The sequence below is a fragment of the Anopheles funestus genome, chromosome 3RL, assembly GCF_943734845.2.
Source record: "Anopheles funestus chromosome 3RL, idAnoFuneDA-416_04, whole genome shotgun sequence".
Classification (NCBI taxonomy): Eukaryota; Metazoa; Arthropoda; class Insecta; order Diptera; family Culicidae; genus Anopheles; species Anopheles funestus.
The window spans coordinates 25,695,642-25,720,201 of record NC_064599.1 but is presented as its reverse complement, the minus strand read 5'-3'; the positions used below and the strand labels follow the sequence as shown (position 1 = coordinate 25,720,201).

The window sequence follows — 24,560 nt, the reverse complement described above, 5'->3', positions numbered from 1 at the left end:
TCACGATCACGATTGCGAAAAACAAAACGGATCAACGTTAGCCCCCCTCTTTCGGTGTGTCATTGGTACGACCGATTAGAGAGACCTGCTGCTCTGCTTTTGATGCATAAAAATTCAAATCTGACAGTTTTGCCCACTGTAGCCATGTTGGTGCGGTTTTCATTTCGACCAACGGCATGTGTTGTTGATTTTCAATTCGTTGCATCGTACTGATTCACCTTACTTTCACCCCGTTCCGCATCGTCAAAATGTGGTCGAGGTTTTAAGCATTCGCGCCCCGAATCGCCTGATCGCATCACCTTCATATTGAAGTTGTGACAGGTTTGATTATACGTGGTTTCATACAAAAAATTGGATAAAAATTGGGTAGAAAAACAACTCCCCAAGCACTATGGTCCTAAGCTACGTGAAAAGATATTGAATTTCGTGGTCTCTTCTGTGGTGTTGCGATCACGTGAGGACAAGTTTCGAACTCCTCAGATACATGGTATTTGCTACTTGTTTGTCCACCCAAGGGAACGGATACGGATTTGCAATCATTGCCAGACCGTTTTGATTGGGACATTATCTGCAACGGGATCGTGTGTCATTAGGAACTCTCGAGAGAGAGACAGAGAGGAGGCCGAGTTGCCTCATTACTAATGACCAGTTAGTACTGTGCATAAATGCAAAACACATCAGGTTGAAATTTCCCCCTGCGGTATATCGGAGGGACAGCTCAATCCATTTATCTTCGGGAGATATTTTCTTTTTTCTATCGCTCGGTGTCGTCATCGATGCTTTGGGGATGCTACCATCACCACCTTGGACAGGCAATTAAACACATTCCAAACCGGTACGAATCCGTTTACAAGAATGCAGGTCAGGCTGTCTGAATAAGAGTCTTCTGGCAAACGATTAGGTGATGTTTGAAGATTTTTTGTTGTTGCTGCAGTAATTTAATTCCGTTAGACAGTAGGTTCGGCTGTGGCGACTTGTGTGCCACATGTACCCACTGCATTCCGGATAGTTAATCTTTCTAGCGCTAGCGTTACCGTATGATTAACGATCGACAACGATCACTTCGGTGCAGCATCTTTATTTCATTTTGGCACACTTTACCGGACCGGTGCACTAAAACTGTCACGCGAAACCCACTTTGTTCCCACTTCCAAGGTTCCGGCGTGTTGCATTGAAGTCCACCGTTTGCTATCATCAAGGTTAAGTTTTGTTTATTTTTTCTTCGTTAGTTTCGTTTTGCATCACGAAACCCACCCGTACGGTGTCTAGTCGCTAAGCTGCACTGGATTGCATTGGAAAACCTTCAAACGGAATTGAACCAAAAAAAAACAAAATCGGACTAGAGCGCGTGATCCGGTTGAAAAGCGAATGGGGTTGAAAACCGGTCGTAGTTTTTCCGGTCATGTTTTTTTTTGTTGCGGCACGTTCGCACAGAAGGCTAGAATGCCATCTAATGGAGGGTTAGCGCATGGCGCCCAACTAGGGCAAAAGGAAAGTAGCCACCGGTCGTACGCTAAAAGACTTCAATGACAGTAAGAGGAAGGAAAGAAAAGATTCACGGCCATCCAAAAAAGGAAAAGATTTTGTCCAATTAAAATGTCAATTAGTTAGGGCGGCAGATGATGTTGGGGGAAAACAGATTCAATAATTCATAAGCAGACCTGATTTAGGCAATGTGTCATCAGATGACATCAGGGCTGTCGATATTACTTTATTGAGAAAATTTTAATTAATTACGCTGTTGCTTGCTTTGAAACTCGTTTTCTGTTTCGTGAGAAGATTTATTTTTTTGTCTCCTTTAAGGATCACTTTGGTAAAATGGCAAGTGAACAGATAAATGTGGTTAAGAAATTTAAGCCAAGATAAAGCCAAGACTCCCCAAAGGCATTAGTTTGACAGTTAACAAATACTAAACATTGAGCCACAATGATTTGTGCTACGTCGAAAAGTTCCAGTGGTGCGTTTAGTTATAATAGTTGGCACCGTTTTGCATGCCACTTTTGCGCCAACCATTTGTCGGTGTTAATCGTGCGTTAAATTATTTCGCATCCGTAGTGTCAAGTAGTAGACACCACCATTCCGTTCCGTTCGTTCCATACATAATGACTCTGTCGATTTGGCGCTACTTTAATTATCCTGGCTGGGGGTTGCGTGACATGACACTGTTGTTTGCCCAATTTTTGAAACGACGCATTTTTCTTACACATCCAAAACACTCGGCGAAAATTGTCTCCAGGCGGCATTCGACCACGCAACAGAACAATTATCTCCAGCAGCGGTTGCAAAAGCAACAACAGTACCAGCAGCATCATCAGCAGCAACAACAACATCACCAGCATCATCACCAACAGCAGCAGCAACACCATCAACATCAGCAGCAGCAGCAACAGCAGCAGCAGCAACACCATCAACATCAGCAGCAACAGCAGCAGCAACAATTTTTCAATGTAAGCGCTTCGACCCGATCTCGCTCGAAGTCGATGGAAGATTTCGGCTCGAGTGGGTTCATCATCGAGAACAGCTACAAGTATCGTACAAAGAATGTGCTAACCGCCACCACCACAACGGCCGGTGGGGTTTCATCATCCCCGCACGGCCATCTAAAGCCCTCGCAGCAGCAGCAGCAGCAGCTGAACAACAGCAGTGTAAATAGTAACAATCTGTCCCTGGCCGGTGGTGCCGGTAGTCGCGTGGTTAGTCCAAACCAATCAACCTCGTCGGCACCGCACCAGCACGCTAACGGTGGTAAGCGAGCCCTGCGCCATTACAACAACAACTTCGGCAACAATCTCAACGGTGGCCATAGCTACGACAATCAGCATCTGACGCACGGGAAGAAGCTGCTGTCGCTCAAGAACCATCGCTCGGTGGACAATCTGCTCGACAACGTCGACATCAACTACAGCCAATATTACCAGGTACACTAACCCACACACACACAGACGCGTGTGTGACAAATTCTTCGAACTAGTAGACCCAATTTTCTCCCAACTTTATGCCAACCCGGAAGGTAACGGATGTAGGAAGGCAGACAAATTGCCTTTTTTTCTTGCGGCTGTGAGACAAACCATTACTAACCAACCCAAGAAAAAAAAACCTCTTTCCGCTTCGGTGCCCGACCAGTGTTGCGGTGTGCGTGTGTGATTTATTAGTCCGCACCGTGGGTCCAAACCACACAAGACACAATTCGCGAAAGAAACTTGTGGCTGGTGAAAATAGGAACGAAAAACTTCAATCCGCTAAGTTAATTAAAATCATCAACCTCCGATCAGAGTGCGAGGGAACCCGAGAGCGATCTCCACAGCTCGGGAGGGAATTTGGAGAAAAGAGGAAGGAGGGTGGAAGGGGGAGCAGGCTTGCTGGTGGGAAGTTGATTGATTCGATTGGTTTCTTCTGACACACATGCTTTCTTTCCCTCGGCACACAAAAACCGGTAAAACTCCTTCTACAGCGTCATCGTTGCTGGTCGTCATTTTGTCATGTGTTGCTCTCCTTTCGCTTTGTTTTTCTCCGCCCTCCCGGTGGCCAGGGAAAATGAAACAAAAGCTGGAAAAACCCGTACACAGCTTTTTTGGAAGAATTTTTCCTTTCCCGAAGTGTGGCTTGGTCGTCGTTCCTTATGCCTTTTAATTTCTCTATGCGCCTTTCGGTTCTTTATGCCCAATTTCCTTTGTCCAATTTTGGCTGTGAACGGTTAGGGGAAGGAATGTGAGAAAGGTTCTTCCTTTCCGCCCGGTTTTGGAAAATAGAACCGGAAGAAATTCGATTAACGCGTGGTGTTACGTGTTACAGTGGAGAAAGAAGAAAGCAATATGGCCCCCGTGGCGGACAAGACATTCCTGGAAGAATGTACCGTCCCTCTCTCTCTCACGGTCATGATCGCGTAACAAATAATTGTCCCGTAAAAGACTGGCGAAGAAGATCAGGTGAGCTGATTTTATTTTACTGCCCCGAACGCAAGGTGTTTTTATCTTCTTTATTTAAGTGGAAGTTTAGTTTCGGGAAGGGAAAGAAAATTCTTTTTAATTTGTTGCGGTTTTGCCTTAACCGGTCACGCATTCCAGGCCGCTTTTTGGTCGAATTTTTACACGCGAGCTGTTATAAAACCCATTTAAAATTGGGCGAGAAAGGAATCTTTAAAACAAAGCAACAGAAAGCCTTCAGATTTGCAGGTTTGTTGAACGAATTTCAGGTTTGCTTAGAGCTTTTCCTGTTCCGATGCCAGATCGATTGTTTTCGGTATTAGGAACGGAACGGCTAATAAGTTAAGCGGGAAGAACCTTAGCGGAAGAAGAACGGATGAGTAACTCCATCTTCGGTTTATTGCCAGCTATTGGTTTGAAATTGGGACTTTATATTATTTGGTTGTATTTCTTTCATTTTGTTTTCCGACGACAACGCACCCGTTTTCCCATAAGCTCCTCGTGCTTTTTTTCTTTCTTTTTTTACACTTTTTGTCTTTCATCGGAGATGAGCAAATCAAAACAAATAAATTTGTGCCACGAAGGTGACGGGACTTGTTTCCGTGGCTAATCCCCTGATGTGATTTCTGTGTCACCGTTTTCAGACTTCACATGGCTGTATAACTGATGAGCATTTTATCGAAATTCGAATAGTAATTTAACTGTCCGTTATATCAATTGTACAAATTGTAAATGTTGGGAACTTTATATTTATTTTTTACTACAGGGGGAAACAACTCCCCAAGCTAAAGTAACAATTTGAATAGTTTAAGGGAAATTTTTAGCTCCTTGTTTCGTTTAAACAGAAAACGTTTAAATTATGCATTTTTGCACAAAAATTGGCCAGACAAAATTGTTAGCATTTATCTAGAAAGGGAAAATCAGTTATGAACGACTGAACTCATGTCCGATTATCATCGATTTCCATTCGATTTGCATACCATTTTTCCATCCTAATTTGCATGAAACTTTTGCCCTTCTTTAAATGTATTTTAATCAGAAATTAATGTGCCCAAAACTTAACACAATCTGCGTATAAAAATAGGAGGAAAAAACACACATCCATCTGGAAACGGAAAAGAAAAATGCATATATTTTCCCTTTCCTCTAAGGTCAATTGGAGGAAATTATTATACAAAAATACGAACTAAATTGTGGGGTTTTCTGTTAGGTTAGAGGTTAAAAGAGAGCTTTTCTTCCAAAAAAAAAAAAAAAAGATTTTTGCACAATGGTAACTGGCGCTCCGAGGGGGTGAAAACTGGAAAAATGAAATTTGAACGGGGTCATGAGCGCACACATGTGAATGCTTCCAGCTGAGAAAGGGGAGGTTTAATTTAAAAAACTCTACCCTAACGAATAAAACTACCCCCAGGACTGAATAGAGGCAACAGTCCACCGTCATTAGTTGCAGTGTTAGAGACATAAAAAGTGAAACTCAGCACATAAAATTTCTGATCGTAACTTGAATGGGTTTTCCGTTTTTACATATGGCAGTTTGCAAATTCGATCGACAAGCGAAGGTACATTCAACGAGCGCCTCACCATCAACATCCGGTCAGGTTAAATTAACCCATCCATCATGCAACGGCTATTCCGTTGGTTCGTTTCGCTTTTAGCCATTAGAATTATGTGCAAATGTCTTTATGGTCCCCGAAAGGAAGGTATTTTCTTTCCCATTTTCGGTGTCGTTATCGGTTTACATCGGGTTTTGCAATTTAATGTAGCGTTGCGGTGCCTAGGGAACCATCTCAGCCCTTCACTCGTGTGTGGTTCATTGTCGTCGGGTTAGATCGTATGGTAATATGGTCACTTGTTACTCCGGTCGAGGTTTTTTTTTTGTTGCGGGAATTGGTGCATGCCGAGCAGTGATGGGGCTTTATACGGTCCACATGAAAGTTTCACTTTTTTCAACATAAACAAGCAGCACACGGGACTGTGCCCATGATGGTGGTTTCATCTTTCAAGGCTAGTACCGCGGAGTAAAACGGTGGAAAATCGCCCTTACATAAAGCGATCAAATCATCAAATGATGTGATCGATACGGACCTAATCGGACGCTAATGAAGTTATGAGAGCCGTATCGAGTCCCGAGGAAGTTTGTCCCTCACATGCATTAATAATTGAAGCCATGGCTTTGTGTGAAAGGGAGGTATAGTGACCGTTAAATATTAAATTAGCATCTTCGAGCACTAGTAACTGCTCGGTTTACGGGTAGAAGACAGGTCGTAAATTGAATGTTTTATTTTTGCCTCCACCACCGGGCGGGGAAAACACCTGATTTTCCAAAAGCCCGCTCCAAATGTTCGGTCATGATCGACTTGTAGCTTTCATTTCTTTTGTCCAATGAATTTGTTTTGTTTTTTTTTTCTCTCGGAGGGGTGAACGTGTTAAAATGTACGCAATTGTATCCCTCTTTGGTTAAATCAATACACCCACTTAATTTTGACCAATATGACCAAGTTTTCACCACACGAGCTTATCTCACCCCTTAGGGGGTGACCCGATACCAACGAGGTTGATGATGGTTGCGATTGTACGCGTATGACCCGGTTTTTCGGTCAGCATGACCGGGCTACACGCTGGCTTTAAACCGTGCGCGACGGATTGGCTCATCTTTTTTGGGGGTAGCCTTGTGGAAATAGGGCTTTTCCATAAGGTAGGGTTTTACTACCATCGTTACTACAATCAAAACCGTCCAATCTGGTATCTTTACTTATCCGTTTTCCTCATTGCTTTGTCTATCTCGGGTGTGAACTGTGTTGTTAATGATGTTTCTCTGGGAGTTACGTTTGCGAGACGATGGGCGAAATAATCATTATGTGTGTTTTTAATTTTTATTTCCATCGTATGCTTGTTCGAATCGGTGTAATGATTTTGGATGGAGGTGTCCGTCTGGTTGAAGGTCGAAAATTCTCCCATCGTGAGATGAAGCACGGAACTAGGTTGCATCATAATGAACTTGCCGGAATAGGGTTCATTAGCGGACCTTCCCTAATCGCGACTGCTAAATATTGAATCTAAATTATCGTTTAAAGTTATGAGCTTCTTCGATCTACTAACCCTTGCACTCTGTACCGTTCTTCTGCATACTGTTCTTCGGCCTTCGATTGATTGTCTGGGTGCAATTTAACTGTACTTCCTTGCGCCGTTTTGTAGCCTTGTGGTCATGACCACACCAGCAGTAGCAGTAGCAGCGGTGTATTCACCTCGAATCACTCGTAGACGGGCTGTGAATGAACCGTACAATGGAAGGTAGCAAGGGAGAGACCATCGAGGCAAAGCACTGCCCGTTTACGGAGCATAATAACAACTTCATAAGCAGCCCCTTTCACTACCCTTCGGCTCATGTTTCTTCCCTTACGGAAAACCCTTCCGCCTGAGGGCAACGGGGCATTCCAGGCATCTCAGAATGAATGCCCAGCACAGCTCGGCTCAGCCAGTGTTTAGGGTTCCGATCGTACAAAAGGGAAAGAAAGAAAGAGTACACCGACACTACTGCTGCACCTCCGTACATGACCCGGTTGGTCGGTGACCCACTTCTGTTGGGCCATTTAGGTTTCTGCTTAATGGTATTCAATTTCGATTCAACGCCTTCATCCCATCCCTCGGTGGGCAACAATTGGATTTACCACACCGGATCGCTTCGATCGCCCTCTATTCGTCATCGTGGAAATGGGCTGGAAAAATGCGTCTATTTTCACACCTTTTTTCCCCGCGGTTCCGCCGTTACTGGGGAGGGGAGTTATTCGTAATGAAATGGAAATATAACCGACGGCGAACATTGGAGAATGGTTGCGCATATTATGCAATGGGACGATATCGAATCGTTGAGTTTGAATATGTCAAATAGGTGCGTTTTCAACGGGAAAGAGGTTTTCCAGTAGTTTAAAAACCCCTCATCAGTATGAGCTTATTATGTTTGAAGATCTATTTGAGCTCATTCAGCCTCTTCTTCCCATCCTGAATCCGGGAACTCGGGAACTCGGCAATGATATGGACACCGAAATCAAAATGGATAAGTGTAATGTGTAATTGCTCGTGCTCCTCAAGTACCTGGTTTTGCGAATGAATCATTACCACAAAGAGAGATATTGAGTACATGTACATGAGTAATGATGATCGCCAAAAAATTTGCTCACTTTTAATTGTGTTTGTTGTTTTGTGTCTTCTTCTTCTTCTTTTTTGCACAATTGAAGAAAATACCCCAGAGCACACTAGACTTCCGGACTCGAAAGTCTTCCCGATCGACCCGATAAACACGATCGAGTGAAAATGTTACGAAATTTAATTGATGGCAATTGCAACGGAATCGGTTCGAATCGGTGTGGTGTAAGATTTAAGACGAAGAAAGAAAAAAAAACACTTGTACACGCATTTTGGCGCAATTATCTTCATAAACCGCTTCCCTCCTGCAACTCTGCTTTCCTGTGTGAGTGAAAAAAGAGAACAAAAAAACAAAAAAACAAAAGAAAAACAAAATGGTACAGATATGAAATGTTTCATCGTCTTATCATTCATACCGGATCGGTCTTAAAAGACTTTAACCTCTCGGCTGTTTTTTCGTCTTCTTTTCAGCTGATAAATTATGCAACTACCCACCTAGTGGAGTCACCCTCTATTGAGTGGGGTGAGGGTGAGGTGTATGAGTTATCATTTGCCATTTGTTGTCTGTGATGATCGCAAACCGGAAACGAATTCTGCCCAGTTACATCTTGTTGGGGGGAATGTTTCTTTGGTGGCTTCTTCAGCTTAATGTTTCGAAATGAAATTAAATGGTTAACTTTGCCAACGATTACGTTTGGAAGGTGTCGAAAATTAGCCAAATCCGGCAATATCAAACACCACTCGCCAATGCCAGGTGCAAAGTGGAAAAACACAATATGTCTGCATGCGGAAGTAATGAGATGAAATTAGTGGCTAAAGGTTAAGTGAATCAAAAAAAATAAACAAACATCAGAACGGAAATTAGTTTCATTTTTGGCCGCGAGTTTATCGAGGCACGAGAATTGGTGAAATTAAATTACCATTAATGACTGTTAGGAATATTCTGAGCTGATCATCTTTCCTTCTTAGATAAAATGTAAAACTTGAAGACAAAATGTGCACAAAGAGAGCGATATAAACCTTTTTTGTATAGTAAATACTTCTTGTAGAAAGTATTCTATCAAAAAAAGCTTTCTACTGCCATAAATCCTCGTTATGCATCATTTTCATCCCAATTCCTAATGTACAGTTTAAGCTTAATTTAAGCCAATTTATTTTTTGTAATTGTTTTTGTTTCTTTTGTATGATTCGCCAATTTGCACCGAATGCCGAATTGCACAAGTCCGTAACAATTGAATTGTGCTTGGTCATGTAACGCCAGAGTAACTCCCCTCGTACCAGAGGTTCGCTACTTTCCACAAGTTAATCTTTAATATCGCGAATTAAAGACACCGATCCCTTTCGATTATGGATCTGGACGATCTGTAAACAAGAGACGGGGTGGAAAAAAACAAAACCCATCAGTCAAAAAAAGAATTTACAATAATGGGAATAAACGGCAGGCATGATATTAGTTTAAAGGAGAGCTTTTTTGTAGCAAAAAATTCGCAACACACTGCCATTAACCGTTTACGCTCGAAACCGTCACACACCGTCATGTCCGTATTCGCTTGATTTAAAACCATTGCAGAACACGATAATTGGACGTGTTGAAAAGTAAATGACCAGCACGGATCCGATTCGAAACTGTGGCTGTGGTGACTCTGTGTGCAATCAGTTGGAAAGCGCCCCGATCTCCCGATCGTGCCGTTGATCACACTTTCCTTCAGTTGGTAGAGAGGCAAAAGATTAGCAAATAACATACACACATCACAGCTGCGCAACAGAAGCGTACCTTTACAAATGGTTTGACCATACGGAAAAGTGCATCCGACGCGAATGCACTTTTATTACTCAATAAGCTCACTTTGAAGATTGTAGGGCGTGGTGTGATTTTGTTTCTTGTTTTTTTCGCTTCGTCAGAGCAACACAGAGTAACCCTTCTTTTAATCACTTCGCTGCTGTAATCATTTCACTTTCTTTGCAAAATTGCCTTCGCCACGTATACACACAGACGCAAGAAGCTGGCGCGATTTTAATTGCAAAATTGTTGCACCACAGCTTCTTCATCCTTCGCAGACAGAGGCAAAGCAGCAGGTGCACACAACGTTTGACACGTATGTTGGGTATGCGGCATCATCAAAACATGATCTTATGGCCCGCGTACTCTCTGGTTCATTTCGCCCCTGCCTTTTCATTTTATTGGCCGGGTGGTGTTTTTTTGTTTCCCTCCTTCCCCCCCCCCACAACACAAGAAAGAAAGCGCCATCTTGACGCGGAAGAAGAAAAGTTCAAAAACTTGCAGCCCCCGAACAAGGCGACTTTCTCCCAAGTATTTGCGAGCGAATTACGATGATTGTGTTGCTGTTCGGTGTGGTGTGCCCCGGCCCATGCTGCTGTTTGTTGTGCGGTGCAAACTTTTTGGGCAAATGGTAAACCGGGTGCGGAAAATACGCCATTTTTCCCCCCTGGTTGCCTGTTTTGGGCGACGAGCGCGTGCCGTGGCCTGCTTGAGGCGTGGAGGCGTTTCACCGATAAAAAGAAAAACGATGCCGATGACCATCGGCGATAAAGGCGAGAACTCAATGACCCCCTGGCGGGTCGGGAGAAGTTGGGCCATTATGGATGTATGTGGTCGCCTTTGCGAGCGTTCCAATCGATTGCTACATAATAGTGATAGTGGAATGTTGAGAGAATATAAAGTTGTGAGTCACAGTATTGAGGTTTTCGGGAGGTTAGTAACCTTTTGGAGTAGGTGCATCTCGTCTCATTTAGCAAGAAGATAAAAGGGGGGGAATAGCAAGATGCTCTTCTTCATTTCTAGCTGATTGACGGACGGTCAATTACTGAAGATAACCTGGGGTAGACTAATGAGGCTCCAATAAACCGAGGATCACTCACGATCGCGCTTTTAGCGACAGGTAGCTCGGCATGATGTTCCAAAGGGAAAGTGGATTTTCCTTCCACGGAGCAACAGCATCCAGTTCGGAGAATGCTTCTCGAAATGACCACTGCAGGCGTCTCACATGTTATGGAACTTTACGACCGTGCACGGTACTGTACCTTACCGAGCATTAAATAATAATCGATTTAAAGTGAAACTTTTTGCAGTCCCCAAATGCCGGATCGCTCGGGGTGTGGAGTATTTTAGTGGGAGCCTTGGACATCGAATTCCCCCCAAGGAGGGTGTATCTATGTGTCATACTTTCTCTTCTCACAATACCCCGTGATGTCAACTGGAGGATCGCTCCTGCTTGTGGAATTACAACGAAGTCACGTTGGGATAGACGAGCCGATTGTTTGATGGAAAGCAAGTGACTTCTTAATCTTTCTTCCACTCCTTGGAGTTTTACGACTGAAAGTACGACATCAAATCATTTCCAACCGGACGACAGTCCTCAGTATCTGCGAGTTGGAAAATTGCGATGTTGTTGCAAACAGGGATCTTCATCGGATCCGGTAACTTGACCTTCTCACGGATGCAAAACAGCTCACCGGTGGGCAATTATTAACAAACATCGTTCACCTTGTTCGTACTGACGTCGTCGGTGTCGTGAAAGAAAGTCGTTCCAGTATACTGACGGCTTCAGTTTTGCTACAGTAGTCCCGGGCGTTTACAGGTTGTAACGGCAAAAATGGCAAGATCGTTAACCGGGTAGAGGGTAAAATCGTGTCCACACCCGGGCAGTTTAAACATGCGTTTTCACTAACAACGCAATTGGACGTGGAGCGAGTTAAATATTAAAGTTTTCTCAGGCTTTACTTTGGGATCGTAATGGATCGTACTTCATCGATCATGATGGGTTACCAGTGAGCTTGGCGTTGCATGTTTTGCAAACCGAAAGCCGGATCTTTTCCACCTAGCTAACTGTTGATTACTGGTCCGGATGCTTGATGGACATGATATGTACATTTTCCAAGACAGTTTTAACTCATTTCTTTTCCGTTTTCTTCATTGTTTCATTGTAGCAATCGGACCAAAATCGACCACGATTTGTGGCGGTAACGACGCTGGAGGATGTACAGGCGGTACGATGTGCGGAGTTCCATCCGAATGGGCGTATTTACGCGGTCGGTTCCAACTCGAAGACGTTCCGAATCTGTGAATATCCATCACTATCGGAGATAAGGTAAGAATTCGTGGTCACTAACAATTAAAAAAGGGGTTTTATTTCGTTTTATTTGTAGAACCATACTCACCATTATTACTCACCTGAGAGGCTTCGTTCGCGCATCCAACTTTTGCCGGATGATCTTTCCGTCACTGAAACGTCATCCGCCATTTCGCTATTTTGGTAACGCATGGTTTAAGGCACCTGATCTCTCGCATTGCATCACCCACACATACGAGAGTGGTCTCATATCAGCGTTATCAAATTCTTCGCAGCATGCACACACCCACTCGCGCACACATGAGGCACAATGATCTCTCGTACCAATGTTTGCGTGTACGTTCGAATGCGGCTGTGAATTGGGCATCTTTTGGCTTACGCGTCGTATTGCATTGCATGCCATTTTGCACAAAATCACAAAAACCACATTACAATTCCATTCGCACGTGCAGACGGGGTGATCTTCACGGTTGTCTGTGCGTGTGTATTTCGATAGGATAGGGACGCATTTGCTGTGAGCAGCTGTATCACGCAGGGTAGTACCACACACACGCACACATTCTAGTGATCCCATCGCGTTCCATTTGCACTAGTTTCGTTTGTGATTTTTCTTCACCCCGCTACAAACACATCTTGGTCTTTCTCTCTCGTTCTCTTTATCGTCTTAAACGACTTTCGCATCATACAATAATCAACGTGTTTTCATTTCGTGTGGCCTGGCCCGTACACACCCTTTCTTCTTCTTCCTTCTCTGCACGCAGCAAAAGATGTGAAACTAGCTGGTGAGCGGAAATGGATGAGTTTTCCCTTTTTTGTTTTCGTTTCTTGTTTTACACTTGGCTTTTATGAATCTTGTGCCGGCTTTTATAGCTTTTCCGAGCGGTAGGATGTGGTGGATGGTGTGTCTTGAATCTTGAACCGGGGATTCGTGATCCGCGACACGATGCATTGCATTTGTTTTTTGCTTCTTTGTGAGTGCAAAAAAAAACGGAACCAGTTGAAGCCGGTTTTAATGACTGCAGCTGCAATACAATGTAGTGGACTTAGTGCCGATTTTTTTTGTGAGTGATTCGATCGCAAGGTTGGTTCATATTTAGACATCATTAAGCGCACCCGCTTAAATCTCGATAGAAAACACCTCTTCTCTCGATCGGATTTGATCGATGTGATAAAAGATGTTGATTTTTAATGATGAATGATTAATTGTATTCGATTTTCACCGTTTGATGGAATAATTAATACATTCGAACGCATGCATTAGTCGATGATAAATGTTTTCGATGTTTAAAATAGGAATAGATCGAATGCGTGTTACTGTTAAAGCATAATACTAAGGCGTAATAAGTGAAATGAAGTTTCAGAATGGAGCGTTTGCAGTAATAAATAAACTGCGTTATGTTTTAAGCTTTCAATTCAATTTGTTTGAGGTGAGATATACAATCAGAACTTTGAAACAAGGGTTATTATCGTGATTATTTAACTAAAAGTTTTAAGACATTCATGAAAAAAGATACTAAAGCTATATATTAGCTTCAAATGACGGGGGGCGTCCGGTCCACACGGCAGGACCGGGTTCAAATCCCATTCGGACCGTCCCCCCGAAGCAAGGACTGACTATCCGGCTACGTGATAATAATAAGTCCAGTTAGCCAGAAATGGCTGGAGTGACCTGTAAGGTCATTAAAAGTCAAGGAGAGAAGAGAGAGCTTCAAATGAAGATTTAAATTTATGTAAAAATGTAAACACCTGTAGAATATGCTGATTGTATATCTCCCCTTAAGCGAAACTTACTTCTATGTGTGTCTCTTATCGTACACAAAACACTCACAACCTTTTATTTGATCCACAGGGAAGACCACAGTACGTACCAACCGACCGTACTGTTCAAGCGAACGAAACACCACAAGGGATCGATCTACTGTATGGCGTGGTCACCGGCCGGTGATCTCATAGCGACCGGCTCGAACGACAAAACCGTCAAGCTGATGCGGTTCAACGAGTCGCAGAAGCAGCTCGAGGGCCAAGAGATGGAGCTAACGATGCACGATGGTACGGTGCGCGATCTGTGCTTTCTCGAGGATAGTTCGAACAAATCGAGCCTGCTGATCAGTGGTGGTGCGGGCGACTGTAAGATCTACGTCACGGACTGCGAAACATCCACCCCGTTCCAGGCACTCAGTGGGCACGGTGGCCATGTGCTATCGCTGTACAACTGGGGCGGCGTAATGTTCGTTTCCGGTTCACAGGTGAGCGAAGATTGAGCGATTGCTTAAGGCGAAATTCCTTTGGGTAATGAGCGCTAATGCTGGTTTTTGTTTCATTTTTGTAGGATAAAACCGTTCGATTCTGGGATCTGCGTACGCGCGGATGTGTCAACATGGTTACCCCCGCCACGTCACCGGGCTCACGACAGGGTTCCCCGGTGGCGGCGGTTTGTGTCGACCCATCCGGAAGGTTGCTGGTGTCCGGACACGAGGATAGCTCCTGCGTATTGTACGACATCCGGGGCAATCGACCGATCCAATGCTTTAAACCTCATTCCGCTGACGTTAGGTAGGTGAAAAACGATCCTGAACAGTGAATGCAGAAGGTTAAATATCATTTTAGAAACCCTTTTCGAACGAATGCGACTGGCTGGTAGCTTTGCAAGGTCTAAGAGAAACCTTTATCCATTCTAAGCGTTACTAAAGCGTTACTAAATCGTTACGTTTTGACCTTCATTGCTGAAGGTCGTGGTGTCTGTAAAATAGCGAAACACTCGATCTCGATCACACAATAACTAACCGTGCTGTTTTTTCCCCTCTATTCCATTTTAGATCGATTCGATTTTCACCCTCCGCGTACTATCTGCTGACCGCCGGTTACGACAACAAGCTGGTCCTGACCGACCTGCAAGGCGATCTCACGATGCCATTACCGTCGGTGGTCGTCGCCCAGCACACGGACAAGGTGATATCGGGCCGCTGGCATCCGGTCGATTTCTCGTTTCTCTCCACCTCGGCGGACAAGACGGCCACCCTGTGGGCGCTGCCACCGATCTAGATCGCCAATGAACCACGACCCGCCAAGAAGCGAAATGGCATCGAATTGATGGAAACCATCCTCCCCTCCCCCTCCCCCCAGTGCACGAATTGCGCCATCCCCCAAAACAAAAAACGGGGGGGAAGCGGTGCACACTTGTTATGTTATCTGTAGAGGATTTGTTTTTGTTTAGTATTCGTTTTTCTTTCTTTTCTTCTTTCGTTTGTTCATACGTTTATGCTCGTCTACTGCACGGGTCCGGTGGTGCAATGCGGCATCACCCAACGAGCTTTGTACGATTAGCATTTTCTTTGCTTTCATTTTTTTTTGTTATTCGTTCGTGTATGGAATGTGTGAGGTATAAATGTGCGAGTGCGTGGCATCGCATGTGCCTACCCCATACAACAAGTCACCGGTGTACGTTATTTTTGTGTATTATATATATGTAGCATCTAATGGGAAACAAGTTGCAGAAATATGCTCCCTTTTTTACGGCTCCAGCATCGCACTAATGCTGCTCAAAAGACAAGACGTAAAGTCAATCAAGACTAACTTTGCAGCTACCACCACCAACAACAACAAAACACACAAACTTTGCATCCCTACCAACCAACCCTTTTTGCCCCTTTCGCATGTCCCATGTGCATCACCAGTGTGTGTGTGTGTGTGCGTTTGTGTGTAAAAATCTACCACCAATTGCTTTGTGTCTAGCCGGCAGCAAAAAAAAAGGGAAAGCTAGTGTATTTATGGTATAAGACATAAGTGGACAAAAAAACGGAATCTAACGATATTGTAGCAATTATAGGCAAATCATTAAAATGGAGGAATCATAAAAGGATAAGAAAAGAAAGAGCAAAACATTCTGCCAGCGAAAGGATAAAAATTGGTTCTTAATAGCAGAAGAAGCAAAAGAAGTGCGTTAGTGGTTTGGTTATAGTTGAAATAATTTTGTCATATCCCACTTTCTGGTGATATTTCTTCATCATAGCATCACAATAGATTAACGTGCTCATACTGAACGAAACGGCTTAAGTGTGGTTTAGGTTACGAGATAAACAAAATTGACAAGCAAAAAAAAAAAACAGATGAAACAAGAACATTTGCTACTTTGGGTGTTAATATTACTGCTGTTTGGTTTAGTATTTCTCTTTGCTACTTTACTTTTTTCCATCTTCTACTTATTTTAATCTATTTATATTCATTAATGTTTAATTTAATGTTCTTTTCATTTACTTTACTTACATTACACAAGTTGTGTAGTATCGAAAACGATCGAAGTATTTACGAAAAGTATTACTATCACTATCACAAAATTCTCGTTACTAAATTATTTTTTTCATTTCTAGTCTTCTTTTTCGCCCAAAGTATGCAATTAAGAAAAAAAAGGAAATAGAAGAAATCCATATGAAATTATTCTCAAAGGCTGAACACACACACGAATGATATTCCAATGTTTTTAGATATTATTACTTTATCGCCAGGGCATTACCGCTCTGTAATGGAAGCTAACGGAGAAAGAATATTAAGATCATTCACGTTTCAAACAAGTCATTGATTCACATTAACCAAATCATAACTCCTTCACCGGGCTAAGGGTGCGAAACAAAAGGAAAAAGGGAACCAAAACACGAGACCACAATCACACACGAAGTGCCGAAGTGTGACGTGGCTCGTGGCACTTTGCAGGACCACCCAAAAGAGCCAACCAGTGGTAAACATTCATCAGTTAGCGTTCGTTTGCTAAACAACGTGAGAAACTTGTACTAATCATTAGCGGTAGAGACTGAGAGCGAATGACGGAGAGACAGATCGAATGGTGAAAATGAAAGTGAATCCGTTTTGAAGTGTTGCAGGCAATAATAGGGACATTTAGCGGACAAATTTGGTTTTCACATTTAACCAGTACGCTTGTTATAACGCCTGAAAGCCAATGAAGTAAAAGCAAACAGCATGAAAAACATGGAAGCATTATGGCTTTAAAGGTGAATAAAATCAAAATTTGTTCGAGAAAAGATTAGGTTCGTTAGGATGGGAAAAAAGTGAAGAAAAAACACGTTAAACACGCTGAATGTAATAACCACTAACTTAATTAACTCCTCACGATTTGTTTGCGAATATTGGAAGTTTGGAAGCTAAAATTGGAAGCGAACACCGAAAATACTCTCACTGGAGTAATAGATTCTGGACAAACATCGTCGATAGCATACGTAAAGAAAAAGGAAAATAGCTCCCCCATATTAATGGTTGCCTTCGAGCAACAAAACTAAGAAGAATAAAACACCTGTGAGAGTATTGATCAAACCCCGTGACAAATGGATCGAAATGCAAATGGTTAAAATAAAAACCACGTACATACACAACCCTCCTCTTCGAATGGCAAATGTACTGTATTGGCAGGAAAACAAATGAAGAAATAAATAAACTAAAATTTCATCTATAAAATTAAAAACACAACACTTTTTTTGGCAATTTTAGTTACACGGAAAGAAACACAAATACTGAAAGATGCCGCAAGAAGCTAATGATTTATTTCGTCAGCATAATTAGCGAGCTTATACGAATGTGTCGTTCACATTTGTTAGGGAATCACATTGCTCACAAACATTGCTCCGGGATAAAGATTCGGTTCTGTTTTATGTGTTTGATATTCTTTAAAAATAAGAAAAGGTTTATCTAAATTCATTATTCTTACAAATTTGTGTTACGTAGCACAAAATAAGACATTTATAAATTTCAGGATGCGTAAAAATGCTTGTTTTGAAACACTGATAACCGATCTTTCCTTTCGAAAATTACGTCACGATAATCGTCCGATAAAAATATCCAAAAACGATTTTTCAACACCAACAGTTGATACAACCTCCTTTGATGGATGCTCTCTTGGTGTTGTAAATCCAAAAACCGTTCATTTTCGGTAACAAAATCCTGGGAAAGTGACCAGCGAAACACCAAGAGAGCATCCAATGGAGGAGGTAACATTCACTGCTCTTCTCTAGCGTTCATTCTAGAATATCGTGTAGTTGTTCTTTTCTCTCATGGTATCATTGACCATGGCTCGAGATGATCTAGTGTTGGTGATCGATAGTATGATAGTATCCGATGAAGGGGAAATAGTCCAGCATCTGTTTCAATCCATTCATCCATTCCATTCCACATGCAAAAAAGAGACGCTTATATGAAGCACTAAGCTGGGGAAGTGGCAGTTGATACTACCTTCTTTGATGGATGCTCTATTGGTGTTTTAAATGCAAAAACCGATCATTTACGGTGGCACATCTGACCACGTGGCGGTCATGGTTCCTATATTTAGAAATGTAAGCAAACGTGGAATAAAATTATAATTCAAAAGTAATAATTTTAGATATTACTGTGATACGATCGTTTAACATAACGGGAGATTTAAAGTAAAGTATGAGAAACCTGTTAAAAGTCCTTTTTAAATTTTTCGTATAATGTAATCGCGTTTGCGAACAATTGCTGCTGACTTCTGTGATACAAACACAAACAAATTTTCAATTTTTCTTAAATTTTTTTTTGTGATTTTTTATTCTTTTTTCAATTTCAAGCACTATTTGAGTGAAAAGAAACTTATTGCAACAAATTCGCATTAAAATACAACAATTTTTAAAAATTCTCTAAATTGCTCAAAAAATGGTAAGGCGATAGCCTTAGGAAAATTTTCAATTTTTTTGATTTTTTTTATTTTTTTAATTCTTTTTTCTGTAAAGCATTATTTGAGTGAAAAGAAACTTATTTCAACAAATTGGCATTGATTGATGAATTATCAATTTAAAAATTTTGAAAAATTTCCTCAAAAAAAAGTTAAGGCTATAGCCTTAGGAAAATTTCAATTTTTTTCCGCGTTCGCAAACGCGACAATTGCTAAGCGTTTAGTTACTTGCGGGGGTTACTTGCGTTTCTTAGCCAGATTCGGTGAGCTAAGCATACACGACACTACCTGTAAATGTGACCGACATTGAGATGTGATGTTGCCACGCGCAGCTTGATGAATTATTTTCCAAATTTAACCATTTCTCGTCCAATCCTCCGCTAGCCGGTTAATACGAGTTGAAAGCTGTGCTAATTGAACGAAACACACGATGCTCCACAATTTGGGCTTGAAATGGTTAGCATATTTCAAAATAAAACGATCGTTGCAATTCGCAAACACGCGTTAATGCCATTCATCGTCACCATGAAAATAGCAGTGCTAAGGGGGACGATATATTGTCCTTGCATTGATGTGAATTGTGCACGTGTTTTTTTTTTCGTTGTTTCGTTAATTTTGCACTACCGGAAAAGGGAAATGATTTTGTTCACGCCTGAATGGCTGCAATCGCGAAACGCGGAAAACACGATCAAACAAATCTACCGCGCGCTGTCGTGATCAATTTGCAGCTGCAGTTTCTTTTGTTTGTATTATTGAATGACAAAATGATAAACGTGTTAATTTATTGCATTTTGTAAGAGAGAGAGAGGGCGAGAGATCGGTACAATGTAAAAGGTTTTCGTATCAGTTAGCTAATAAGATGAAATAAGTTGAGACGTGTGGTCCAGTCATTAGTGTATTGCGACGTCACAAATTATCACTCCACTTGTGTATTTTGTGGTTATCTATTTTTACTCCAATCCAAAGATTTCAGCTTTATTTTTTGTTTGTTTATGCTATTTTCTGCTACATTGGCTGAATAACAATGTGTTCTAACAAATCATTTCGTGATTGAAAAGCGATCTTTCATTCGCATCACGTCTTTTGAAATACAAAACTGGGAGATAAAAAAACAAATCACGCTTATCGCACTGTTGTGTGCATGTGTGTGATATATTAGCTGCTGGGGTAAGTATAATTTTAAATTCTCAATTCGCTTCAGTCAACAATGTCATGCTGTCACATACTAATAATGAAAAAAACGCTTGTCTTGTCACGTTTGACACAGTCAGAAGATTATTTTGTTGTTTTAACGAAATTTTAAGGTCATAGAAAATCTTGAAAAACAAATGTTTTCACAACAGGTAGGAAAAACCTTCTGCTCGTTGTTTATTTTCCTGAAAACTCTGATGTTACGCCTAAATGTAGTCTATAACAAACAGAATGTAAGAAACTACAAACAAAAATAAACAATTCCAACTGGAAAGTTAGATTGAAACCCGAAACCGGCTCGAATCGATGAAGCTCATAAAACATAACAAAATTAAATAAATAAAACAAAAAAAACGACCCATCACCAAATCAACGGTACGTATCTTAGCAACCGATAGCTAATGAAGACGGGAAAACGTCATAAATCATCGTATCGTCATCGCCCTTTCTCGCACACATTTAAGCCGGCAAAAGCAAAAAACGGCCGAAACCGAAAACAGTGCAAAGTGTAGAAAAACGAAAGAAAGGAGGAAAACAAAACATTGCAAAAAAAAAGGTAATAAAGTAGGAAAAGAAGTCAAAAGACAACCTGGCCCATCGAAAGATGGAAAGGCAAACATAGCTACAGGCAAAGTGTAGCAAAAAGGAAACTGAACGAAAGGAAATCAGAAGAAGCGAAGAAGAGAGGGTAAATGCAAACATCATCTCGAGATCTCCCGCGAGATGCGCCTAGGCTGGGTATGATCGTATATACTTGAGTGAGGCACGAACAGTACAGAGAGAGAGAGAGAGAGAGAGAAAAAGTGAGAGAGAAAAAAAAGTGAGAGAGAAAGGAAAGAAGCAAAAGAAAGCAAAGAACATCTTCTGGAATCAACATCAAGAGGCAACATAATCATCATCATCATCGTGACGTGTGCATGTGGTAGTGATAGTAAGTCATCAAACAGCATTCAACGAATGATGCTGTGAGGGTTGATCTAAAAGTACCGATTGGAGTGAAAGTCAATTTGTTCATCATAAATTGTTGAAACAGAGACGAAAGAATTCTTAATGCTTACAAAACAATATAATTTGTTGGAACACAAAAGGTAAGAAAAGCTTAAATTTATAAAACAAAATTTTTTTGTTACACAACTTAACTTAGTTTCTTGGATACCTTTCGCGTCTACGCCTAAAAGTATGCAAACGCTTTACATTTAACCATTTTTAGCTGTTTTAAAAAAATGTTATCTTTAAATATTTTTAAATTATCTTAATTGAATTTATATTAAAAAATCCCTAAATTATTTAGCGATATAATATTTAGGGAATTATAATTTTTATGTTTTTTCGCCCAACACTTTAGTGAAAAAATTGCAATTAATTGAAAAAATAAAAGCAAATAATTTTCAGCTTAAAGTTGCTAGCCCCGCTCGGCGGTAAGATACTTTTCGTTTCACCCCTCGACAGCAGCATGGTATGCTGAACTGCAACGCATCGAGCCTGCGGTGTAAGTCGCGTGAGTTTAAGTACGAAGCTGGCTAGCTGCGCGCGCGTACGTGTGCCGTTTGTCGTCCGTGTTGTCCGTGCCTTTTTGCTACGATTCCAGCCCTTTCGCTGGGTAAGTGACGACGGAGTCTACGGCGTGGTGCGTGATCGGAACGAGTTTGAAGCGGGCGTACACCAACCAGAAACGGTGGTTTTGCTTCTGGTCTTTTTTTTTTTTTTGTTGCTTGTTTGCTCGTGATGGAATGGGATTTAATGTCTCGCGTAGTTTGACGGATTCGGACGGTTCAAATTTCGGCGGTGTTCCAGTTGGGTGCCAATTTGTTCGGTGTTTATTTTTTGTGTGCGTGTGTGTTGTGTGTGAGTTTTTTTTTGTATCCAACGATCTGATGCGGCAAGCGTGCCGCAGAGACAGTTTCAAACCGGATCAGAATCGAACGCATCCGCAGGTGATTGATTTTGTTGCACGCTTGTGTTTATATTGGTGCGTTCTAAAGTGCCGCACGTCTACGCCGTTTACGATATGAAATGGTGCAATTTAACACCGTAATCCGATCCGATCCGGTTCAGTCGCACGTGCAAGTGTGTAATGCACACCGTAAGGTGCATAAACATTCTGTCAAACGGTGTGTGGTGGTATGCGTAAAAGTGCATCGAAAATAAACCGAGAGGCGGACTGCGAAACAATCGAAAGTGATTCTTGCTGCTGAATGGAAGACAGTTGATTGCGTATTGTGGATGAGTCAGTGTATTAGAGGGAAACTTGCACAAAAACAGCATCAGCTGAGACACAATCCATCATTTGCGGGTCTTACTCATGTTTTAGTACAATTTGTTGTGACGATTTTATCGCACACTTCCGCAAAACCTTTCTCCATTTGAAATAAATGTCCGATAAGCTGTCCGGCATGCTGTTTGTTTTTTTTCTCTTGTTGGCCAAATTCTTTCAATCGTCAAACCGGCAGGGTGCAATTTAAAGGGGCGTACAAATGTACAAATTCAAGGCAATAAGCAAAACAGTCTTTAGTGATAGGAACGGAAAGTTTGGGCGTGCAGATTTGTTTGCGAACAGAGGCGCAAAAGGTGATGAAGCGTGTAATCAAGAGGGCAAAGAGAAAACACATCGTGCGCATAAAGCATGTTTTCTATTTTGGACACCCTCTCCCGCGTGTATTTGTTAGGGGCAAGTACATCAAGACACTCACACACACATAGTGAGCTGTTGTGTATTGTTTATGGTTTACCTTTTTTTTTCTTTACCAAACTCTTGTTGTTGAAGCACTTTGTGAAGTTTAGGAGTAGGCAAAGAGACAGAGAGAGAGGAATGAAAATTGCATTTCAAACTTTCGCCCACTTTCCGTCGACCAGAGAGGTTGCCGAACGTCCGTTTTGTTTTTTTCTAATGTATTTTCGGGCTTTGTGATCACATCCGACCAATCCGACCTACGGTAGAAGCACGTGGAAGTAAAACGGTCCCTCACCGCTGTTGACCTCGACCGTGCGCTTATACATTGGAGAAGCGTTTGCCATTGATAAAGCTTTTTTGTGTGTGTTTTTTTAATCTTTGCCGTTTGAAGAAATGGTTTTTATGGTTTCTTTTCACCGTTCAGGTTAATAGATGCAAAAGGTTCATGTTTTTGGTAAAATAAAATAATGTTCAATTTTTTCTCCAAGTGCACTTGCACTTTACGGTGCATTGTATGTGTAGAAGCGGCTGAAAAAAAACGAAATCCACACAAGAAAACAAGAGCGAATGTAAAACGCTTCTGCCCTAGTGTTGGTGGATGGATTGTAAACAAAAGTGGATAAGTAAAGGAAAAATCGGCACGCCCGAAGGCACGTTTCAGTTGCCGGCCCCCTCTGGCAAAAAACGGTTTGCAAAACGTAACGCGAAACTCGCCGGCTCATCACTACCGATGTAACTTTACCTTTAATGTTCTGCGCCTTTGCTTTTCCACCCTGCTTTGTGTTCCACCGGCTCACCACCGGCGCAGAGTTTAATCGTTTTCTTCGGTGTCTCGTTTCGTTAATCCGGTTTTCGCATCGTCACGTGTTGGCCGGTATCGGGTGTGGTGGATCTTTAGCGGACACTGTATTTTGCTGTGAGAACTTTGGCCAGAGTGGCAATGCGACAAAATGTTGTTTTGTCATGCAAAACGATTCGCTGCTGACCGCAATTTTGTGGTTTTGCGATCCGACCGACAGTACATTATCGTTCTGTAGCTGAGGTGTTTTTTTTTTGGCTGATAAAAGTGCCTTCTTTGAAGGACTACTAGATTGAGTGAAACATAAAATCAGAGAGGCAGAGTTCGATCGTCGATATGGTCCATAAAAGTGCATAATTAATTGAAACTATCCGGTACATTATTTGGGGATCGTTCAACTATTACGTAACACTGGAATGGGCACCCCGTTGCACCACCGTGCATGTGATAAACGGCGCCGGTCTACACGGCAGGACCGGGTTCAAACTAGAGATGAGAATAACAACTCTTTTTAGTGAGTCAACTCAGAGTTAATGAGTTCTTATTACGAGTCAGCTCGCTTAACGACTCATTTCACAGTCATAAAAAACCTCGGCATAAATCTCCTAAGGCCATAGCTTTTTTTTGGGAAATTTAACAAAATTTTTTAAATTGATTTATTTTAATGCGAATTGGTTGAAATAAGTTTTTTTTACTGAAATAATGCTTTAAATAAAAAAAATTAAAAAAATAATTAAAAAGTGCTAAAAATTTGCCAATCTCTTAAGCAGAGACGGATCCCGTTTAATATTCTTGCCGATCACACTATCCCGCTTGTTCGCTTATGCAGGTTTGATAGTTAGGCAGAGCGAGAAGTATATTCATTTGGCTAGTTTGGGTATTGTACACATGTATTCCGTTTCAACTCATGTGTATCAAACGCTTCGTTTCAACTCACGTATTTATTCTTTTTGCAACTCGACTCACCACGGCTACATGCTTACACTCATGAGTGAGTAAGTGAAAAAGAGTCGCTAAAACTCATCGTGGTGAGTGAACGAAATTCGTTCAA

The 24,560-nt window shown here is 41.7% G+C and overlaps 2 protein-coding genes and 1 long non-coding RNA gene across 13 annotated transcripts in view; 2 read left to right on the top strand and 1 right to left on the bottom strand.

Annotated features, from left to right (window-relative positions):
• LOC125770427 (WD repeat-containing protein 47) overlaps positions 1-17,412 on the top strand; it is a 63,140-nt gene extending 45,728 nt beyond the window's left edge. For 8 of the 9 annotated variants that reach the window (XM_049440029.1, XM_049440027.1, XM_049440022.1 and 5 more), the window contains 4 exons: positions 12,015-12,175; positions 14,007-14,403; positions 14,487-14,710; positions 14,974-17,412. In XM_049440029.1, coding sequence (XP_049295986.1) covers positions 12,015-12,175; positions 14,007-14,403; positions 14,487-14,710; positions 14,974-15,199 — 1,008 coding nt within the window. In that variant the 3' untranslated portion in view covers positions 15,200-17,412. Of the gene's footprint in view, positions 1-2,236; positions 2,919-12,014; positions 12,176-14,006; positions 14,404-14,486; positions 14,711-14,973 lie in introns of all 9 variants that reach the window. The other variant, XM_049440030.1, reaches the window with a different exon arrangement.
• A 4,137-nt stretch (positions 17,413-21,549) lies between these two features.
• LOC125770415 (anion exchange protein 2) overlaps positions 21,550-24,560 on the top strand; it is a 33,906-nt gene continuing 30,895 nt past the window's right edge. Inside the window, exon 1 of one of the 3 annotated variants that reach the window (XM_049439956.1) lies at positions 21,550-21,639. The gene's annotated coding sequence lies outside the window, so the exon portion shown is untranslated. The remainder of the gene's footprint in view (positions 21,640-24,560) is intronic. The other 2 variants (XM_049439960.1, XM_049439967.1) reach the window with 2 other exon arrangements.
• Positions 23,047-23,925, bottom strand: LOC125770545 (uncharacterized). The gene is made up of 2 exons (XR_007419215.1): positions 23,453-23,925; positions 23,047-23,295 (listed from the first exon to the last, which is right to left on the bottom strand). It is a non-coding gene; the product is annotated as an uncharacterized LOC125770545 (long non-coding RNA).